The following is a 23,023-nucleotide window of genomic DNA, read 5'->3' on the forward strand; positions in this document are numbered from 1 at the left end:
CAGAGTCAGAAGTAGAGTGTGACCTGTACAAGAAGCATGTGAGGTCATGTAGAAGGCGTGCATGTAAGAGAATCACCAAAGCAAAAGCACAGCGGACTGAGAGATTCCCCTCACCGGTGACTCCTTGGGCTCCCAGGCAGTGTGCTGCCTCATGACTGGTACTGAGGTTGGGCTGGATGGAGCGCTATGTGTACAACATTCCAGATATGGAGGCAACTTATATTTGAGGGGTGTCACCCTTCATGCTTACAGAAGGCAATCCTCTATAACCATGGGCTCAGGCACTTCCTCCTTCAGTCTTTTTTTTTTAATATTTATTTATTATGTATACAGTGTTCTGACTGCATGTATGCCTGTAGGCCAGAAGAGGGCGCCAGATTTCATTACAGATGGTTGTGAGCCACCATGTGGTTGCTGAGACTTGAACTCAGAACCTCTTGGAAGAGGAGCCTGTGCTCTTAACCACTAAACAATCTCTCTAATCCCCTCCTTCGGTCTTAAACAAATGGACAGGGATGCACAGTGGATGCTCACTGGGCAAGGAGGAAGCTGGTCATGAGGCATCATGACCTGGGCAAGGGATGTGACCAGAGCCATCTGGTCTGGACAGCAGAAGAGGCAGTGCTTTCCACAGAAGCCGGTGGCAGCGTGAGTGGTGGCTCTGAGTGGGTACTGGTGGCTCCATGAGCTATAATGAGTGCTTCTTGATCTCTGGACTTAGTGTCTTCCTCATTGGAAGCAGGAGGATCATGAGTTCCAGGCTACTAGCCTGAGCTACACAAGACCCTGTCTCAGAATTTTTTTTTTTTACTGTGGCAGGAGGATGGCCAAGTTCTAGATTGACCTGGGCTATGTAAGGAGTTCCAGGTCAGCCCAGGCTGTAACATGAGACCCTGTAAGGAAAAAAGAAAAAGAAAGGGAAGCCTAAGGAGGGGAGAGGAGAGAAGAGAGGGGAAGGGAGGGGAGGGGAGAGGAGAAGAGGGGAGGGGAGGGGAGGGGAAGGAAGAGAGAAGACAAGAGAAGGAGGGTGGAGGGCTTCTGGGTTCCTGTGATCCTCTCCCAGGACATTATTTTTGGTCCCCTGGCTTCTGCACCCCAGGTCAGAATGAATCCTCCAGAGGCTTCTACAGGGACAGCGCAGTGGGACAGTGTAGAACACGGCTGGCCTTAGACAGCCCCATTACTCCAACAGCTCCCCAGAAAGCCATTTTGCCAAATTAGCTGGTGCTTTGTGAGAACCTGGTAGTTCCCAGGCCTAGCTTGGAGATGAGCCACTCTGCCCTAATTAAAACTAAACCTTGATGTTCATGGCACCAAAGGTACTGTTGAAACACTGGCTGCAAATTGCCTTTGATTGATGGTTTCCATGGGTCCTTGTAGCTCCCTTCTGTGTGTCGCTATCATGTGGCAAAACCTTCCATTCCATTTGTTCTGTTACTGAGAGCTGCATTGGGGCTTGGGTGTGTTTAAATTTGGGAGTCTTCCCAGGTCCACTCCTCGCACCATACTATTCCCAGGTACTCTCAGAGCTTTGACACTGACTGGCCCGACACTAAGAACTTGTCCTTGAAGACACAAGGGCTTCTGACTCTTCTGGAGTCTGGAGATGTTTGGAAGTTGGTCCTGGATAGCTGGGTGTTTAGCAGACTTGCATTTATAAAGTGGCGGTGCCTCTCCCTGAAGGCCCTAGACACCTCGTGTTGGGGCCTGTTGTGTATCAGACTCTGAGGTCTGAGGCCCAGGTTGACTTGGCTCTTCACACAAGCAATCAAGTCAGTCCCAAAACAAACCTGGCAGACAGTGGAATCAGCCATTGCCTGGAGTCCTTTTATGGAGCAAGGTGAGATATGGCCATAAATCAAGCGTGGCTATGCAGAGCGAGTGCTGAGACCACAGGTGGTTCCTCCACACGCACATGCAAGCAGATCCGCACACATGCACACCCCGCCCCGCCCCCACACACTTGCATGCACACACACACATCCAAGGACATGTGAAAGTTCTCCCACCATGCTATGGGTGTGGCTTATTTGGTGGTGGGGTTTGCTGGTGGGTTGGTTGGTTCTGGCATCAAACCCAGAACCTTGGGCTTGTTAAGCTTGTCTTGTACCACTGAGCTATACTCCCTGCCCTTTGGCAGGGCGTTGATGGGCTCAGCCTTGCACAGTCTTGTGTAGGTACTCATGGCTGCTGTGAGTGGAAGAGCACAATAGCCAGGCTGGAGAAACGGTACAATGGTTAAGAGCTCATCTTTCTCTAAGGACCTAAGTATGATTTCCAGCACCAATATCAGGCAGTTAACTGCTGTATAACTCCAGCTTCAGGGGATCCGACACTTCTGCTCACTGTACCCACACTCCCATGCACATGCCCACACACAGATACACACATGCACATGACTAAAAACAAAAATGTTTTAAAAACTATTGGTCATATCATGCACGGAAAACAGCCACAATACTCTGGCCCATTCACGAGGTCTTATATCCACTCTGCTTTTTCTTCTGTGATGCTCCATAAACCCCGAGAGGATAACATAGATGTCTTATTTATGGTGAGCATTCAGTAGTCATTAATCTCAGCATTTTGGCCAGTTATGAGAATCTCTGCAGTAACTCTTTCCTGCTGCAAAAAGATACTTCTTTGACTAAATCTAGCAGCAAACTCATCCGTGGGGAGAAACGTGATTCTTAAGACAGTGATTTGATGAGCACATAAAATCCATTTAATAAAACACCAGCTGTAGCTAATCTTCTAGGCCCCGTGATTCCCTGGCATGGGCTTTTGACCAGGTTACAGTGCTAGGTGTGGATTGCTTCCTGTGACATTGCTACCATTTCAATCAGAAAGCAGTTAGTTCCCCTTATACTTGGCTTGTTGCTATTCCACCATGGGCACATCTTGCCTTGCAGGTTAGTAACAGAATACTGTATCCCTTTCTAAGGGGCACAGTTTAGCTGCCAACAGTACATGTATCAACCAAGGATCAGACTTCTGCTTCTGGAAAGACAGTGCAGAGAAGAGTTGGATATGAGGCCAGAGAAGAGCTGGGCTCAAGAAGTGCTAGGGGGTCACAGAGGTGGGCAATGGGTCCCCCCCAGAGAACTGCTGTGTCACTGGTAGTGTCAACCACGAGAGGAGGTGTGACATATGATCTGCCTGGGACCAAACAAAGACACAACACCAGCAGCAGATGCAGAAGCAGAGGCATCACTTGACCTTGGCACTCACTGAGATCCAGGTCCTGGGAGAACCATAAATCATCTTCTGAATGGCTCCAGCATCAGTTGACAGAAGATGAGAAGGGTACAAAAGATGAGCCTGAGGATACAGGAGACTATCTGAGAAGATGTTCCTGAGACAGACCACCCTCATGTCTCCATTGTCCTTGTCCAGTTAGCCTACAGCCCAAGCTTGATGGACAGGTGGTCTCACTGGGAGGATTGTTGTAAACGTGCAGTAGCATTTCTGTCACGTTCCCGGACAGGTCTGAATGGAGCCATGGTCCCACAAGGGAAACTCTCCAAGGAACACGGCAAAGACCCTAGTGAACCACAGCTCTGGCTGCCATCAGGGCGCTTTGACTCAGTACGTGGAGATTGGCTGTGAAGAGTCGCTCTAGTAGAGGGCTGCCTGCACAGTGGCCCAGGAGGAGTCTGGGTGGAAGCTCTTCCCTTGCAGGCATTGGCCTGTCCTAGGAGGATGTCATCACTGTGGCTTAGGGTTCCCAGGACCAAGGTCTGGGCACAGTGATAAACTAACCACCACATGGAGCGTAAATGCTATGGGGAACAGAAAGACTTGAATAGCTGCTGTGTCCTCAGCACCAGGGGACAGCATAGGATTTATGTCACTCTCATTGTTCCTCTTCTATGTTTCTTCTAGAATGAAAAATTGAGGGCTGCTGTGAAGCTCCCCTTCCAAGGAATCCATGGCTCAGGCATCCTCAGCACACAGCCCAGAACCTCACCTTAGCGACCTCCACTCTTTCCCTAACTCCAAGCCATGTCAGCCTGCAGAGGGGTTCTACTCCCCTCTCTTCTGAGTGCTTTGAGGCTGAAGGTTATGGTTTTGTGGCATGTTCAACATTGGACACCATTTCTTGTCTCTCTCTATTGCCACTCTCCTTCAGGTATCAGAGTAAATCTCTAAACCCATTCCATCCAGTGCCCTCTCCTTTTATTTGTGGGCATCTGGTGTGGGATAATGCTCTTGTACCCTGTAAAGATTTGTCACTCATATTAGTTTAATAAAATGCTGATTGGTCAGTAGCCAGGCAGGAAGTACAGTCAGGGTAACCAGACTAAGAGAATTCTGGGGACAGGAAAGGCAGAGAGTCAGTCATCAGCCAGACACAGAGGAGGCAAGATGAGAATGCCTTTCTGAGAAAAGGTACCAAGCCCTATGACTAAACATAAATAAGAATTATGGGTTAATTTAAGTTGTAAGAGCTAGGTAATAATAAGCCTGGGCTAGGAGGTCAAACAGTTTGTAATATATTAATATAAGCCTCTGTGTGTTTCTTTGGGACTGAATGACTGTGCGACCAGGAGGGACAGAAACGTCCGTCTACAGGCGTCTCCCCCATCACCGCTCCTGGGACCCACCTCTCCAGGGATACCAGCTGACATATACACTGGGTAGGAAGCAGGGAACTGTCAGTTTATTGGTACAGGAGAGGAGGGAGATGGAATGAGAGATAAGCAAGTTTCCAGCCCGAAACAGGCTTGAAGTTTCACTGGTAAGGGTCAGAGCAGATCTTGAAGGCTGAAGGTATGGATCGAGACTGTGGCTGTTGGATTTCACACTGGCCTCCAGGAGAAATTTCAGCTGGGCATTTATGAGCCATGGTGATGTTGCTAGCTTCCTTCACAACATCTCCAACAGGCATATATGGGCTTTGACATTTTTGCCTCTTGCATGTCAAAACCCTTAATTGTCTAAGATGGAGTTGTAATATATTTTGAGCAATGGGAGGATCATTGCAGTGAGTGTAGACTGAGCAGGGGACCTCTAGGACTTGCTGACCAGCAAACCTAGCCAAATCAGTGTGCTAATTCCAGGCCAAGTAACAGAGAGACCCTGTCTCAAAAAACAAGGTAGATGGCATCTGAGGAATGACACTTGTGGTTGACTTCAGATTAGTACACAAACACGCACACGCGCACACACGCACACACGCATGCACACACGTATGCACACACGCGCGCGCACATGCGCGCGCGCACACACATACACAAGCATGCATGCACAGGGTCGGAGGATAAATACAGCTCTTACCACTTAAATATAATTGTTCTTTATATTCTGTCACACGCACTCCCTCAGCGACAGTGAAATGAAGAAGTGGACACAAGCCAGGGTGCTTTGCCATCTCTGTCGTTCTAAAATCAACCACTTTATGAATCTGGAAAGAGACCGTATGGGAAGAGAGATGAGGAAGAGGATTAAAGAGTGGAAAGCGAGTCTTGGTTCTCCAGGCTCAGGCCGCCCTCCCGCTGCCCTGCTTATCTGCCTACAAAGATGTGGGAGGTTAGCCACCACCAGCCTGCACCGAGCTACACCTGTCACAATAATGACCAACGCTCTCCAGATGGGTCCGAGGCGCAGCTTCTGTGATTGCTTTCTTCTTGTTCTTGTGAAAAGCAGGGATGGGCGTTGCAAACTCAGTCATTAGTGAGTGTGAGCTGGGCTTTCTTCAGCTCAGAGGAAGCTCTTCTTTCCTGGAGGGATCTGAGCGCTTGGGTTTCACAGTTCCTCACCTAATCCCCTGTAACAAGGCCACCTGCCTGTGAAGCAGCCCTGCTGTGCCTGCGCTCAGGGAGTCCGCTGCCTGTGCTCCTGCCACACAGGCCCTTCTCCAAGATGTCCTCCATGTCCACAAGACTTCTGGGAATGGTCCAGGTGCCACCAGGCATGGAGCTTGTAGCTTTGCAGGTGGCAGAGAAAGAAAAGGTGAGGTGGGGTTCTGAGAGAGATTGACTTTAAAGAATTGGCTCACTGTGGGGGAAAGTCTGAAATCTACAGGACAGGGCAGCTGGGAATTTAGGAAAGAATTGGAGTTATAAGTTTAACTCTGAGGATGTCTGGAGGCATGATTCCTTCTCTTTTTTGGAGAGTTCTAGCTGTTTCTCTTAAGGGTTTCAACTCATGAGGCAGGGCCCACCATATTACGGACAGTGACCTGCTTACAGGCCCTGTTTTGAAATATAACCTCGTCTTCAAAATACCTTTGCAACAGAATCCGCATTGACATCTGACCAGTTGGTGGGCATCAGAGGCTGGTCAGGTTGGCATACTACAGCCACCATCCCAAAGAACCATGAGCTCATCAAAATACATACTTTAGGAGCTGGTGACACTGAGATGCTAGACAGATCCTCTCTGTAACTCACTCAGCCTCCTGAACCTGGAGAGGGAGGGAGGAGGGGAGGGAGGGAGGGAAAGAGAGAGAGAGAGAGAGAGAGAGAGAGAGAGAGAGAGAGGGAGGGAGAGAGGGAGAGGGAGAGGCAGTTACTGTAAGAATTAAATGGGCTCCGTTGTGAACACTCTAAAACAGAAAGAAGAATGTATCTGTCCCTTACTTGGTGGCAAGAATAACTTCATCGCTGCCTTCCTGTCTGGATGTCTGACATGCACTCATTCCAAGTCCTTCTGAGAGTGGCACTATTGATTTGCCATCAGTAGGGTGAGCCTTTGACCTTCTCCAGTTTGAGACAGGTTTCTGTCGATTTTTTGCCCACAGGGCTCAATAAGGAGTTATTCTCTGGGTGCAGGAAGAAGGAGCAGTGGTCCTCACACCAGCCGCACACACTTCCAGCACGTATCTCAGCCCCACAAGGAAGGAGAGAGAAAGAGCAAGAGCAGCCTTCCCATCAGACACCGAGGCTCGGAGAGCATGGGATGGACCAGCTGGCAAGTGAATGCCAGTCACTCGGGACTAGGGACCCGGTCACTCCTGACAGATGTGACTCGCTTTTTTTTTCTTTTAATGTTTGAGAGTAGTTTGTTTGAGGTTAAAGAGACAAACATGAGGCTACTCAAACTGGTCCTCTGAGCAACTGCCTGATGAAGGAGATGGAGAGGAGGAAGGGAGAAAGCCATGCTTTTGTCAACGGAGCTCAGGAAACAGCTGCATGCCAGGAGCTACAGAGAAAGAGTGAAGAAGCCCACAGTGCCGAGGAAAGAAAACGTGCTTAGCATTATTGACCCGGGCATGAAGGACAAAGATAGTAAGGAAAGGCAAAGGTATGCTTTGGGTAACTCAGAAAAGCTGGCAGACTGCATTGTTATGAAACGAAAGCTATTTAAGCGTCTGCCCTGGGGAGGGGCTCCTGGGAAGGAAAGTACATTATGGCATTAAGGAGATAATTATTCCTCCCATCTCCTTAGCAGGGTTTTAGTGAATCATCTTTCTTGAGGGATGATCTGGCCAGGTGATTGGCAGGCCCAGCCAGATTAACTCTTTTTTTTTAAAATTTAAAATATTTTTTTCCATACAATATATTCTGATCATGGCTACCTCCCCACTCATTCGACCCATTAGAATCCAAGATTGGGAGCTATAATATACAATCAAAAGATCGGAATGTTTAAAAAATGCCAATGCCAAGCAGTATGAGACAAGAAAATCTTCAAAAATGCCATTAATGACTTATGTGCTTAATAAATGAAGTATTCCCTCCCCCACTGCTTCACAGCTCCCAAATAAATACCAGAGGGATCAAGATTTGAATGTAAAATGGTGTATATTGGAAGGAGGGAAGGAGGGAGAAAGGGAGGGATGGAGGGAGGGATGGAGGGAGGGAGGGAGGGAGGGAGGGAGGGAGGGAGGGAAGGAAGGAGGGAGAAATCAGGGTGTAGAGACGACTCATCAGTTAGCAGCTCTCTCTGATTTTCCAGAGGACATGGGTTTGATTCCCAACACCCACATCAGTCAGCTCATAACCATTTATAGCCCCAGTTTCAGGGACCTGATGCCCTCTTCTGGCTTCTGTGGGCACGCACATTCATGTGACATAATCTCTCTCTCTCTCTCTCTCTCTCTCTCTCTCTCTCTCTCTCTCTCTCTCTGTCTGTCTGTCTGTCTCTCTCTCTCTCTCTCCTACACAAAAACACACACACACACACACAAATAAATAAATCTAAAATAAATTAACAAAATGAAATCAAGCTGGGTTTGGCGGCACATACCTTTAATCCCAGTACTTGAGAGGTAGTGGCAGGTTCAAGGCTAGCCTGATCTACATAGGACATCCAGAACCATCAGTGAGAATTTGTTTTTAAAAAATAAAAATAAAGCAAAGGAAATCATAAAAACTTCAAAAGTAATTAGAAGGAAAGCTTTAGAAATAATTTTGAGGTAGGAAGAATGCTTGTAAATCTGGCAAAAGCCTCCACACCCATAAAAGTAAACCGGTAAAATGAAACCTGTAAGAAGGGAAAGTTCTGTACAGAAAACAGTATGTCTGATAAGGCAAATAATAACGTAGACAGTCCCTGACGCTGAGAGGCTGCTACAGTGAGGGAGTTATTCAGAGCCTGTCATCCATACAAGTAAAGGTCAAAGGAGGACCTTGGGTTCTCTGCTTCCACCACGTGAATCCAGGGGCTTGGCTGTGACAAGCACCTCTACCTGCTGAGACAGCCCAAGACCCTTTAACATAAAGAGCTTCTATAGGTAGGCAAGAGAGAGACCAGCCACCCAGTAGGCGATTAAACAGATCCCAGACCACTCACAGGAAGCTACTGGCAATGGAAATACATGTCTTAGACAAGACACCTGGGAGAGTGAGATGCGATTTCACACAGCAGGTGGGGATCGAGCCGGAAGGGGCCTGTGTTGGTGATGGTGCTGCGCTGGGGTGGCTGTGCAAGCCAACAGCCTCCGGCGATGCTGGCGGACAAAGCTGCTGTCCACAAGAGGCTGTGACATGCCAGAGCTAAGCTTCTGTTCTGCATGCCATTTTTGCCACTCCATATTGTGTGACATGGAGTGCGCCCCTGCTTTCCAGCATGGGAAACCCTCCATCTTCGTCAGTAGGGCATCGGCTTCACAAATCCCATGTGGGAAATAAACACACAGAGTAAATGCTGCGCTTTTTACACCGTGGGCTGCCGGTGAACACGTGTTTCTCTTCTGCTCCCCCACGTTTCTCTTGCTGCCTCTCTCCCGAGCACCTTCCGTGTGGCAACAGATGGCATGGCTTCTTCCTCTGGAGGAAGACAGAGGTGCTCAGGAAAGAGCCTTGTTCCCTAACTGCCTTTGATGGGCACTTCTAGACGTGGACAGAACGGCTTCCATACGGGGCCTGCCATGCTTGCGACAGCTCAGTCTGCTGCTTGGAGGGCTTGGCTCATGCGCTTCCTTATACCACTGTTCGCCTCCCGCTGGAATCATGGCATTGGCGCAATGCTGCCAGAGTCCTCTACCTTGAAAACAAGCGCCCCTTCCTTATCCCTTTTCTCCACCCCCTACCCCACTGACCTGCTGTCTTATTCAACCAAACTCCTAGAAGTAGGCGTCTCTCGTGGTGCCCTCTCTTTTTGTGGCCTGTAAGTTCTCTGCAGCTCGGCTCCTGCTCACACACTGTTCCTCTCTCCGGATGGCCTTCCCCACTCTCATCCGCTCAGAGAGCAGCCGGTGCCCTCACAGTCCCACAGACTGAACTGCCTGACTTTATTTGCTGTCACCCAGCTTCCAACTCCTGCATCCTAGAGATGAAGCCCGTCTGCTCTGCCCTCTTCCCACACCGCTGTCTGGTGACGTGTCTACAGTCCCACAGTGGCTAAGTTCAAAAGTCAGTATAGAGCCGAGTGGACAGGAAATAGATCTAGAAATAGGTAGGGGTGGGTGGCCACGAGAAGGTCCACTGGGTGGGTGGAGCCCATCTGCATCTCCACACTGTTGACACATGTATCAAGTCTCGCTCGGCACGGTTCTCTGGAAATAGTAAGGGTCCATCTGAAAGTTCCAAAGATGGGGCTTTCACAGTCTCTGGGAAGCAACTCTTCTCTTAGCCTGGGGCTTCTTAAACCTTTTCACAATTATTTATTGTCCAAGAGATTTTACTTATAGACAGGTATACAAATCTAACATTCACTGATAACAAACCACAAAGAAATTTATTTTGAAACAATACTTTAGTATTTGCCATTTAACAAAATTAAAGTGAATCTTCACATTAGTGGGATGGATGTGCTTGCTTATTTTTATATAAAAGAGTTAAACCCTTTTATTAAATAACTCAATAAAAACAATTAAAAAAGGTAAACCCTGGCTGGGTATTCGATCCTGCAGTATCTTCACCCTTTCCAGAGTTGATTAGCCTGTTGATCTTATAACCAACGATGAGAACATTGCTTCACATACATAAATATTTAGTGTAAAACACCAGGCGTATATTTAGAGCCATGTCAGAAATTGTTGTAAATTCTGCCCTCGTCTTAAGCCAAAACTCAATTTAGAGAATTTTTGTAAACCTCAAGCCTGCAACAGCAGTTTTAACGATCCAACGCTCTAACGCATGCACGGACGTGATGCCTACTGAAGACAAGCAGTCCGAAAACTTGTTTTCTGCAGCTAAACCAGGTTCTCTGAGTCCAGAGAACTTCGGGTGCACAGTAAAGACACTGCCGTGCATAGATTCCGTGGTCTCGAATCTGAGCTGAGGTGTTGCAGACAGCTTCGGTGGCACTGCACGGTGTGATGGCTCGCCCAGTGCGCATGCATGAAATCCGAACAGGGGCTGCAGTGGGCGGTGCTGGGCAATACAGGCAAGTGTCATCAGAAACAACTCGAATCCATTGTGCATTTGATTTTTGAATTCGGTTTTGCTCATTGTGATTTCAGAAACCTTTTCCTGTTGCCAGATTGTTTTTATAACCCCCTGCATCATATTCAGTTACGCGAATTGCCAGCTACACAAGTCACCGTGAAGCTTTGCTGGGCTCAGCATTGCCCACAATGAGGCCAACACCCCTTTGCACAGCTGTGTGTTGGCAGAGAACCTGACAGCTCGCCCTTCCCTGCAGCATTCTGGGAAGCCCTTGAGTCATGGGGCACAAGTCCCATGGTGGGAAGAAGGTATCCTTGCGTGTAAACGGGCCAGCAGAGCTTTGCCATTAGGCTTTATTATTCTTTTGTTAGCCTAGAAGGTCAGAGGCTACGGCAAGTGGAGCTAGAAAACAAGGCCTTTGGTAGAAAGGTCTCCAGCCTGTGGGTATAGCTGACACCTGCAGGAACCTCATCCAAGCCCACACTGGAAAGCCCTGTCTGGAAAGTTCCTTTCCCTGCAGTCTCTCTGAAGACCTCATGGGATTCTTCAGAGTTTTATTTAGGAACATTTCATAAAATACCTTTTGACCTACATGGCAGAAGGAGAGTTGTCAAAACCCACCATGTCCTTGAGATGCCCTGTACACCAAGAGTCCTTGGTCTGAGTGTCCCTCTGGGATCTGTCCTGCCTGGCAAATGGATATTGATTGAGGTATAAAGTATACTAAGGGACAAGGGCAGGCATGGACTCTGGCAAGACTGTGCATGGGTTGGATTCAGGGTTTGGTTCAGGCCTTCTGTGAGGGACACCCCTTCTCTGAGGGCCTGGAAGGTGCTCGGCCTTTCCCTTGAGGCTCACAGGTCAAGGGTTCTAAGCCTGTATGCACTGTTACTCAATTTACCTCATGCCGCTCCCACCAAGGCCACGGGCAGCATGTAAATTCATCCCCCCCCCCCCCGAAGTCTCACTGTAAAGACCTCGCTGGTATTCTAGAGCCCGTGCCTGGATGCCAGCTTCAAGTCACCCAGTGTCGTAGACCACAGCTGCTGACAGCTTATAAGTAAGACGGGTCAGATTTGTGCGGCAGTGTAGGAACTTCAGGGTGGGTTAATTACCAAGGTAACTTTATTTGCCAAGGAAATTATTGGGATTAATATGCATTATTTCACCCTGTACCACTAGGCAGGTGAACGAGAGGTCAGAAATCAGTCATGAAACATTCAGGGAACAGTGGGCATCACAGCCTCTCAGGGTTCATGTCTCTACTCACTGCATTCTCAGAACTCCCGACTAAGTGGAGGATGGGCACACACACTTTACCACCAGAGTCCAAACCTTCCTGCCCAGTGGGAGGTGAGGCTGGATCACTAGAACAGAGCCCAACAAGACGGCTCCGCGGGTAATGGCAGTCTTCACAAGGGCCAGCACCCGAGTCTAGTCTAGAGACCCCATATAAAGGTGGAAGGAGGAGACAATAGCTATCCTCTGATCTCCACACCAGGGCTGTGGCATGCATCCCACCCTAAACAAATAAAGGATTTAAAAAGAAAAAAACTAGAACAGAACATCTCATGTCCTGAGCAGCAGGGCTTAAGGCGAGTGTTGGCAGAGCTGGTTCCTTATTCCTGGCTGATGCCGTTAGCGTGACAATGCCCTTCGTTGGGGTATAATTGCTGGGATTATCTCTGCTTCCATTTAGTAGACAGATACATTTTTGGCCACACAAGCCCTGCGTGCTGATTCTGTCACTGGAGAACTGCTGAGTGTGGGCTTAGACGCTGAGCTGTCAGCATCCGGGCTGTTCTTTGCAAAGAAGGCAGGACATTGCCACTGAGTTCACCTTTACCTTAATCCACATCTCCTGGATTTCACTGCTGGAATCGCATGAGATAGTTAGCTTTGGGGATGGAGGGAAGCCTGGTGTGCAGAGTGGACGTGGTTAGTAAAAGAGAGCAGGCTCTGGGGGGCACTCAAGAGGGGTCATTCCAAGGCAGTTTCCCCTTTCTTCATGTCCCTGGAGGATCATTATCAATAACTTCCTTTGATCCTGAGCACAGAAGCCATAATGCGATTATACACCATCAGTTCCCAAGCTTACAGGTAAGTAAATCTGGGAATGTGGCTCTGTCTTGGTTGTTATGATTAGATAATGACCCCTTAGTAGGGTATTAGTAAGTTGCTGCAGCGTTTACAGAAGCCGTGAAGTTGGTTCATTTTCCAAGGGCGGCCCTTTGCACAGAGTCAAGTCACTGTGCTCTAAACACACAGGTGATTACCATCACCAACTGTGTCAGAGGCCAGGAGACCAGGGCAGCTGAGATGTTCTGCAGTTTGCTCAAGGTCACCCTAGAGGCATTTCCTAGAGTTTTGTAAGTCTGGTGTAAATTTTTAAAATAGAAGAGGCCGCCCCCCTTTTTTTTTCTGTTGTCCCAAAGGACATGGCACACGGCAGTGACATTCAACAGAGAGAGTTAAATGAACACAAAACATGAGCCAGCAGCCAGGCTTCAGCCACCCTGGTTTGCAGTGTGTGGGATAGTTCTCTTGGAGGACTTTGATAGACAATAAATCAATAACCTGAGTATCTACCTCAGGCTGGGCATCAGAGGGGACCAAAAACATGATTCCAGGGCTGGAGGATAGCACAGATGGTAAAGTGTTTGCCTTGCAATCATGGGAACATCAGTTTGATTTCCCCAAATACTGGCGCAGGCTTATAATCCTAGTACTAGTATGGGAGAGGCAGAGACAAAAGGATTCCTGGGGCTTGCTTGTCAAACAATCTAGCTTAATTGGTGAGCTCCTGGCCAATGAGAGACTCTCTCAAAAGGAAGTGGATGGTGTTCCTGAGAATGGCATTGATGTTGACCTCCAAGCAACACACACACACACACACACACACACACACTCACTAAAAAGCTCATTTCTGTCCTCTTTCCATGGTATCCAGTGGCGTAAGTATGGGACTTCATTAAACATATTTATCTATAATCCCCAGGAGGCCTAATTTATACTCTCCAGTGCACAAGGTAGGTGTGGACTTCTAATACATGAGGGCTTCTAAGTTCTCAGTGACCCACAAAGGTGAGCCATGATGTTCAAAGTCACCTTCGTTTTAAAGAGGATATTAATTAGCAACATGGAAAAATATGCAGAATGGGGAAAAGTTAGGTTAGTTGAAATTAAATTATTAATGTTCCTTTCATAAACTCTGGATAGAAATGAATGAAAATCTCTCTCCTCTCCTCTCCTCTCCTCTCCCCTCCCCCCCCCCCCCCCCCCCCCCCCCCCTCCCCTCCCCTCCCCTCTCAACTCTCCTCTCCTCTCCTCTCTTCTCCTCTCCCCTTCCCTCCCCTTCCCCTCTCTTCTCTTTCCCTCCCTGCCTACCTCTCCCCATTGTTTCCTAGGCTTGTCTGAACTAGGGAGATTGACCCAGTTCCCCAGCAGCTGAAGGTCAGGCATGTGCCACTACACCAACTTTATGTAAACTCTTATGCTCCTGGCATTTTGCTGCTCAACTGGGATGTAGACTTTGGCCCTGAATACAGCTTTTGCCCTGGATGAGGAAGAGAAGCACTACCTTGATGGGTCAGCATGTTGAACAGGAGCCCTGGCAGGTAACAGCATTCAGAAATGGGGACTCCAGATGTGTGTGTGTGGGGGGGGATGTTCCGGTGGTGGCATAGCAATGATACAGTATGTGGTATAAAAGAGGGTTTTAACATCCTCATTGGATGTGCTTAGGCATAAATCATGAGCTGATGAGCAGAGGGGTGCTTTTGTTGCTGCTGTCAGTTCCTAAAGAATTCATAGTGCAGTGCGACTTTTGTAAAAATTCTCTATGAAATTATTAGAGCAATAACATTAACACAAATCACACAAAATACAATCAAGACAACATCTCGTCTCTGGTTCCAAAAGCCTTACAGATCGGAGGGTCACATGGTTCACTTACAGATGGAGAAAGCAACTTGTCACTGCCCACAGCTCACCAGTGGACATGAGGAGCTACCTGGTACTTCTCCATAGCCCACAGGACAAGTCTCAAGCTCTCTTGCAAAGGGCAGAGTAGAGGCATCTGCTCTTTGTGGGAGGGGCACTGTCACTGTGGTAGAAAAATACCTGTAAAGTTCAAAATCTCAGTCATAAGACAAAAACTATCTAATGCAATATTGTCCTAAAAAGCAGAAAGTTACACAAAGACAGGATGGATAGTAGTGTTAAATGACCTTTGGGTCTGAGGTAAAACCAGGTACCCTGTCTTTAAGATCTTGAGATTTGGGGGCTAGGGAGGCAGCTTAGTTGGTAGAATGCTTACCTAGAATTCATGGAGCTCTGCATTAACTTGGTGAATTGGCACAAATTTATAATCCCGGAACTCAGAAGGTGGAGGCAGAGAGCCTGAAGTTCAAGGTCATCCTGGGTTAAATAGTGAGTTCAAGGTCACCTGGGCTAAATGAGGCCCTGTGTTTGTTTTGAATATTTTGAAACACAGACTTTTTTTTATTTTTCAAGACAGGGTTTCTCTGTAGATTTGGGGCCTGTCCTAGAACTAGCTCTTGTAGACCAATTTGGCCTCGAACTCACAGAGATCCGCCTGCCTCTGCCTCCTGAGTAAGACTTTTATTGCATTAATTTTGAAAGAAATTGTCACGTGTAGGGCATTCATCAATGTAGATAGGTCACTGTATGGACAATGCTCCCACAGGCTGTAAGCAGCAAGGGCCTGAGTCTGGGCTTGGTGGGTTATGCTATATCCCAGTTAAGGGAAGGCTGAGAAACAGGGATGGTTAGAACCACCAGGCCAGCTTGGGTTACAGAGTAAAACCCTGTCTCAAAAAACCAAAATACATGTATACTCATGTGGTGGTGATGGGGGCAGGTGTGGAGGGAATGGGTGGGTCAGAAAATATCTCCAAGTAAAACAGGTTTCTTGTTCTGTCCCTTTTAAAACTCCTCTGGCCAGAGAAAATGACATCAATATGTTTTCAAAAGTAAAATATGGATAATTGAGAAACAACAGATTTCAGAAACTCATAAAATATAAGCAACACCATACATACATTTTTTTCTTTCTGCAGATGTGTTCTCAATGATGTAGTCCAGGTTGGACTCCAATTTCACACACACACACACACACACACACACACACACACACACCCATCCCAGCCTCAGACTCCTGAATGATGGGATTACAGGTTTGTGTGTGTGTGTGCCACAATGCTTGACTAAGAAAAAATATTTTTAAAGATTCATTTATGTATATGTGTGCATGCCTGAGCACACATATGTGTACCATGTTTGTGCTGGATCCCCTGGAACTGGAGCTATAGGTGATTTAAGCCACAATGTAGCTGTTGAGAACTGAACCCAGATCTTCTGCAAGAGCAGTAAGCGCGTTTAATCACTAAACCATCTCTCTAGCCCATAAAATATTTTTGAAGACCTACGCTTTTTTTAAAAAATGTGTGTGTGAGTGTTTTGTTTTTGTTGTTTTGTTTTTGAAGCAGGGTCTCTTATTACTGCTGCTGCCCTGTGTACTGGCTCACAGGAGTGCTGGGATTACAGATGCACATCACTGCACACAGCTTTTCAAATGGGTTCTGGGGACTGAACTCAGGGAGTCAGGCTTGCTTGCAAGTGCCCTTATACACTGAGCCATCTCAAGTCCCAATATTTAGATTTAGGATTCCAAGGTTCCAAAGTCTGCACTCCAAAAAATAAAATCAAGAGAGTACTTTAGTTATTGATGAAAGATTATACATATTTACACAGATCATGATAAAAGTATACATTCTAAGAATTGCTAAATGCCACTCATAAAAACAGGAAGCTCATCTTGGTGGTGGTAGGCTTCAGGAACCCTGGCTGTGGGGCACAAACAGGGTTCCAGGGGCCCCTGGCCAGCCTACCTAGCCGAAACCAGGACACAATTCTGTGAGAAAGCCTGTCTTTAAAAATAAGGTTGAGAGAAGACTGAAGAGGACATCCTTTTTTTAAAAAAAAAAAAATTTATTTATTTTGGAAGGAACACACACATGTAACAGCACACATGTGGAAGTCATAGGACAACTTGTAAGAGCTGGTCAGTCCTCCATCATGTAGGGTTCAGAGATCAAACTCAGTCAGGCGTCAGTTTACTGGGAAGTTCCTTTACCCACTGAGCCATCAAGCTAGTCTTGAATGTGTATTTTCTAATGTAAAAGTCTATCTTGACTGGCATGGGAAGATGTGCTTAGCATGCACAAGCTCTGGCTCAGTCTCTTTTACACACATCTTTTTTTTTTTTTTTTTTTTTTTTTTTTTTTTTTTTTTTAGTTTTTTGAGACACGGTTTCTCTGTAGCTTTGGAGACTGTCCTGGAACTAGCTCTTGTAGATCAGGCTGGCCTTGAACTCACAGAGATCCGCCTGTCTCTGCCTCCCAAGTGATGGGATTAAAGCCGTGTGCCACCACTGCCCTGTTCATAGTTACATATTTCTTTTTTAACATTTTTTTATTACTTTAAAAATAATACCAATTAAAATTCCCACTTCCTCCTCTTTTCCCACTTCCTCCCCCTACCCCCTCCAGTCCTAAGAGAGGGCAAGGCACCCTGCCCTGTGGAAAGTCCAAGGCCTTCCCCACTACATCCAGGCTTAGGAAGGTGTGCATCCAAAGAGAATATGATCCTCAAAAGCCAGTACATGCAGTAGAGACAAATTTCAGTGCCATTATCATTGGCTTCTCAGTCTGCCCCAATTGTCAGCCACATTCAGAGGGACTATTTTGATCCCAAGCTCATTCATTCCCAGTCCAGCTGGAGTTGGTGAGCTCCCATTAGCTCAGGCACACTGTCTCAGTGTGTGAACCCCTCGTGGTCCCGACTTCCGTGCTCATGTTCTCCCTCCTTCCCTTCTGCTCTTCAACTGGACCCTGGGAGCTCAGTCCAGTCTGAGCTCTGTTTCTGTCTCCATCCGTCGCTGGATGAAGGTTCTATGGTGGTATTCAAGATAGTCATCAGTCTGACTATGGGACAAGGCCAGTTCAGGCACCCTGAAGAGGACATCCTAATACCAACCTCGCCTTCACAAACTAACACACACACACACACACACACACACACACACACACACACACACACACACACGGGGGGGGGCTGCATGAGGGCAGCTGATATGCCCCTACCCCCAGTCTTTCCCTCTGTCAGCTTGGTCTCTTCAACGACTACTTTCAAAGCTATTTCTTACTCATCACGTGGTGCCATTTATGCATCCTGGCAAATCATGACAAGGATGGCCGTTTTAAGCTACGGTCTGGAGCGATTTTTTTGTGTGTGTGGCTGAGGTGGCTTCCTTGGGCATTTACACTGCGGTGCACCCCCACCCACGAAATCCCTCATTACTGCTTTTTTTTGAGACAGGGTTTCTCTGTGTGACAGTCCTGGCTGTCCTGGAACTTACTTCTGCTTCTAAGAAGCAATTTGAACATTCAATAGAATGTCTTTCCGAGTCTCTTGAAGTCCTTCAGCAAGGAGCCTGGCAGGAAACCTACACACCCCCCACCCCCCGTGGGGACAAAAGACAAGTACTTGAGAGTGCTGACCCTAGACAGGTTCTTTCCGAGGGTCCCCCAGACACTGCTTAGGGACACTGGTTGGGGCAATGGGCAGGCTTGAAAGCATGGAGGCATGTATACAAACCTACCGGTGAACCGGGAACACCCCCGCCAAGTGTAGGGTTTTACCTAATTTGCAGGAAGTAGGCTGGAAACGCGGAAACCCAGGAGATAAGTGAACCTAGGTTGTCTCTCATGGGACAGACAGGTCGTTTCCTAAATAATGGTTTCTAAAGCGTGCTAACCACATCACCTCCTCTGAGAGACCAGGGAGAGGGGCAAAGGCCACCTCAACCATCCCCACGGTGTGTTGTCAAAGTGACCCCTATCACGTTCATTCTCTGCTTAGCATCTGCATTACTGATTGCAGGGAGAAGATGGGCTGATGTCAGCTTCAGAGAGCTGTCACTCCTGAAGCCATGGTCTCTCTGCCTGGGAGAGACACCGAGCCCTGAGCAGCCCGCAGAGCCGGATCTGCAGCCAGTGACTCTAAAGGTCCCGGAGCACGTGGCGTGTTCGCCCTGGTTTTCAGGCTCCGACGCACCCATTTCCTCCCGTGGTCTCAGGACTTCAGCGTTTACAGGGACGCGCGCACTTTTGCTCAGATCAGCTGCATTACCCTTGGTGAAAATGAAAAGAACCCTGTCGTGGAGAAAAGCCCGCACTCACCCCGCCACAGGCCTCTCTGGATCGAGATGCGGGCCCCCTCCCCGCAGGGCGGCGGTGTTCCGCGAAGCAAGTGCGGATCACCCGAGCCACTTAACACCCAGGGTTTCAATCGCGGCGCGGTCGGGGTGTGGGTGTGTGTTTCCGGGGATCGGACCTAAACAGAGACACCGCAAAACCAGATGGATCAGAAACCAGCTTCAGGCGAGTCCGGAGCCGGCTCGTCTGAGACAGACAAGTGCACGCTGACCTGGGGGCGGCGTGGAGTGGGACAGTGGCGCCGCACACCGCGCACTTCCTGTTCAACGCGCACCGCCTTCCACCGCCCAGCGCTCCCGGAGTCTGAGTCGTTGCCAAGTCCGGCCCCTACAGCCCCCCGAGTCCTCGGGGACGCGGCTCAGAGGCCGCCCCGGGCGGGCGCCCTGCCCAATTCTCCCCTAGGGGCTGGGGCGCGCCCTTCGGCCCGCAGAACCCAGCCAGCCGCCGCCACAGTTTATTCCTGCGGCCACGCGCCAGCCCAATTGCGACGAGCCTTCGCCTTTGCACCTCCTCTTCCCCCTCTGCCCTCCCTCTCGCTTAGAGAGGAGGCCCTCCGGGTCCTAGGCTCCCTGCTGCTTTATTGTGCGGCCCAGGGTTATGCATTTCTATTCTAAGCGTTTCTCTCTGGCCACCGATTCCACCGAGGCACCCGCACTGGAAGGCTGTTTTCCAAATTGCTGTTGTTAATTGCACCTGCCTGGCCAATTACCTCTGGGAATCTGTGGGAGGAGCCGAGAGGTGGAAAATGTTGCTTCGCTTTGCAGGAGAAGGAAAACTTTGTCACCCAGCACGAGTCTTCTGCCCCGCGTAACCAAAAGCAGCGCGGTCCTTGACTCTGAACTAGACAATTCGGTAGGAGGAAGAGATCGCTCCGACCCAGCATCTCGCGGACCGCCAGCCCCTCGGGTGCCGCCCCGCGTGTTACCTGCGCCACCCGCCCTCCCCGCGGAAGTCCCACGAGGTGTTTTCAGGGTGGAAGGACAGTCATAAAGAGCGCGTGGCTCCAGTGTAACGGCAGCAGCCCTGGGAGGTAGCGAGGGGACCGAACCCCGGGGACAAGGCACCGGAATTAACTTCTGGCTAAAGTTATGGGAAGCGCAGCCATGGACACCAAAAAGAAGAAAGAGGTTTCCAGCCCTGGCGGGAGCAGCGGCAAGAAAAACCCCAGCCTGAAGAGACGGTCACTGCGAGTGCACATTCCGGTGAGTCCCGTTCCCAGAGCTCCAGACTCCCGCAGCGCCGAGGCGGTTAACACGGGACACCCCCCGCGCGCCGTCCCGTCCCTCCTGTCCCTTCGGGAGGCTGTGGAGGGGGAGGGGGAGGGGCAGGGCCCAAGCTGGGCCGCAGAGCCAGTGGTTGGATCTCGGTCCGCACTCGCGTGGAGCTCCAGAACTGTCCCTGGCAGGGGCAGAGTCAGGGGTGTCTGCTGGGAAGCGGGGACGCGGAGCGCGCTCCCGGGTGCGCATAGCCTACTGGCAGACTGGGCGTAGCCCGGGATCCGGCCGGTGCGGGTGCTGGGGAGGGGGTGGTGAGTTGTGTTGTTTTGCTGAAAAAGGACGGTGTGGACTGAGCTCTAAGGGGTGGAGCTGTGCTCGGCCGCCAGGGACCGAGGAAAGGAGTAGTGGGTGGGGACATCGCGGGGGCCACGGTGTGGATGCACCCCCAAATGGCTCTCCCTCCGCACCAGTATTCCCAAGTTTCATGTGAGTCGCGGCTGGGGTCCCTTTGCTGTGATTCTCTCGGTTTGACTCCAGGAACATTTTGGGCCTCTGTGGAATTTGGAGGTTAGAGGTGCCCTCATCGATACAGAACTGTAGCTAACTTCAGCCCAGATCACCACCCTGCCACCTTGGTTGGACTTTGGCGACATTGATCTAAACAGCCAGAGGGAGCAGCATGCAGAGTAGCTTGTTCACAGTGCTCAGCATCCATCAGTCTGGCCTGCCCTAGAAGTTAGCCCAAGGGCGCTTGTTCTCACTTCCATGGGGGTGGAGGTGGGGCTCAGGTCGCAGGAGGTGTACCTCAGCCCTTAGCTTTACCCGCTAAGGGAATCCGTACTTAGCAATAACCTAGCGATGACCAACCAAGCAAAGGTTTTTACAAACGCACATGCTGGCAGTGTGGGACAGCAAGTGAGCTCCACCTCCTGCCAGTACTACCTCATGGCATCACTGATCCCTGTTACAGCATAGGCTGAGCTGGCTTGCCAGGGCTATCCACTCATTTTCACCATGAAGAGGAAATCGTAGTCTTTTCCTACTGTATTGACCCCCCAAACCCTTCCTTTTAGATGCTACCTACCCCCGTTTAATTCCTGTCTAGGGGCGCAATACTGAATGGAGACTTGGGGCTTGGAGCCCCACATGTCTAATGGGTGCTCTGGGGAGCAGTTTAAAGTTGGCCATCTGGGCAAGTCATAAGTCCATCAGTGACCTGAACATACAGGAATATGGGCTTTATTTGAGAAAAACACTCCTACGTACATTGCCCATGTAAGACATTTAGAAAGTTAGACACTGCTGCTAATATCTGTTCAACAGTGGTTAGCATGTGAGCTGGCCCCTTAACCACTCAGCTTGTCCCGTTTGTCCCAGAAAATGGTGCCAATTTTCCCACCTTGTAGGGAGGTCGAAATAAAATAATAAACGGGAAAGCTCTTTACAATGTAAAGTGCTGTATACTCGTGTGGTTATTACGTGCGTGCCAGGGTACAAGAAAGAGCTCCCAGCGCTTAGGAGGCTGAGGCATGAGGATTGTTGTAAATTTAAGCCTTGCCTGGGTTACATAGCAAACGGTCTCAATAAAATAAATAATAAAAGTGGGCACGGCAAGGAGAGGATGGGGGATGAGGGAGTAAATAACGTTCATTGAGCAAGCCACGTTGAATTGAGGCCAAATGGAGAGACTGATCCCCCACTCGTGTGTTTGCCATGCCAGTGGGTGATGAGTGTGGCAGTATAGGGCAAAATCCAGCACCAGCTAAGGGACTGCTAGGCCACTCTGAATGCTGAAAACCAGTGTGCAAGCTGGGACATTCTGGCATGTTCCTGACATAACCCAGCCCTTACTGAAAGCGGCATTCACTCCACTGTCACAGCTGTTCACCAAATGTGACCTCTGCCTGGTGTTTTCCCTTAGGATCAGGTCCAGGTCTGAGGGAGAGAGAGTTCTGTCTCCTCAGAGTGCTTGTGTTTGCTGGTGGGACCAGAGGTTTCTCTCATGTACCCCACTAATGGTGACCTCATGATTACTACGCCAGGAGAGACTGAACTAGGGACTTCAGACATGTGCTTAACAGCTAAGCCCAGATATAAGATGACAGGTCAGCTCCACAGCAGCTGCTTGTGGAGAGCGGGAGAGACAGACAACCACACCAGACCACATCAGATGCAGAAGGAGAGGGTGCTTCTAGATCCCGTGGAATGCAGTGTTTCCTAGGGAAGGGAATGGTCTGGGACCAGATCAAGAAGGACCTTGAAGGAAGGTCACCAGAGAGTAAGCAGAGGAGGCCCAATTAAAAATGAGTTTCAAACAACAGCATTTTTTCTCTAATCCTAAGTATGTCCCATGCCACATTTGGAATATACTTGCACTAAAACTGGTCTATTGCTTTGCAGACCCCTGTTTAATTGGGTATCCTGTATCTCCTCCGACAACCCTGGCTTGAGGGCCAGGCTCTGCCAGGCATAGGGGCGGACACTTTTCATCCCACTACTCTGGAATCAGAGGCAAAGAGATCTCTTAGTCAATTCCAAGCCAGCCAAGACTCAAGAATTGCTCACAAAGGCAGGAGAACTGCCGCAAAGACCCTGTCCCTATGCTCACACCTGCCCCAAGTCCTCCATAGCCTTGTGGGCAGCTCTGGGCATGCATCTCTCTCCCTGTCTGAAAGATTCCTCCCAGCTTTGGCGGCTGGTTCAGCTGAATGTGGGAATGCCCCAAGTG

General features: G+C 49.1%; 1 protein-coding gene and 1 long non-coding RNA gene across 7 annotated transcripts in view; one reads left to right on the forward strand and one right to left on the reverse strand.

Moving 5' to 3' along the window:
- Nucleotides 1–2,746: 2,746 nt before the first annotated feature.
- LOC121677060 lies at nt 2,747–19,719 on the reverse strand. 2 transcript variants are annotated; one of them, XR_006020723.1, is made up of 4 exons: nt 19,290–19,719; nt 19,043–19,196; nt 5,281–5,407; nt 2,747–3,321 (listed from the first exon to the last, which is right to left on the reverse strand). It is a non-coding gene; the product is annotated as an uncharacterized LOC121677060 (long non-coding RNA). The 2 variants fall into 2 exon arrangements; XR_006020724.1 differs by lacking the exons at nt 2,747–3,321; nt 5,281–5,407 and adding an exon at nt 5,628–6,409.
- The window catches only part of Prkag2 (protein kinase AMP-activated non-catalytic subunit gamma 2), a 267,184-nt gene continuing 263,598 nt past the window's right edge, over nt 19,438–23,023 (forward strand). For 3 of the 5 annotated variants that reach the window (XM_038318269.1, XM_038318270.1, XM_038318272.1), the window contains exon 1: nt 19,438–20,280. In XM_038318269.1, coding sequence (XP_038174197.1) covers nt 20,167–20,280 — 114 coding nt within the window. In that variant the 5' untranslated portion in view covers nt 19,438–20,166. The remainder of the gene's footprint in view (nt 20,281–23,023) is intronic. The other 2 variants (XM_038318271.1, XM_038318273.1) reach the window with 2 other exon arrangements.

This window comes from Arvicola amphibius, chromosome 2 (genome assembly GCF_903992535.2).
Source record: "Arvicola amphibius chromosome 2, mArvAmp1.2, whole genome shotgun sequence".
Lineage (NCBI taxonomy): Eukaryota > Metazoa > Chordata > Mammalia > Rodentia > Cricetidae > Arvicola > Arvicola amphibius.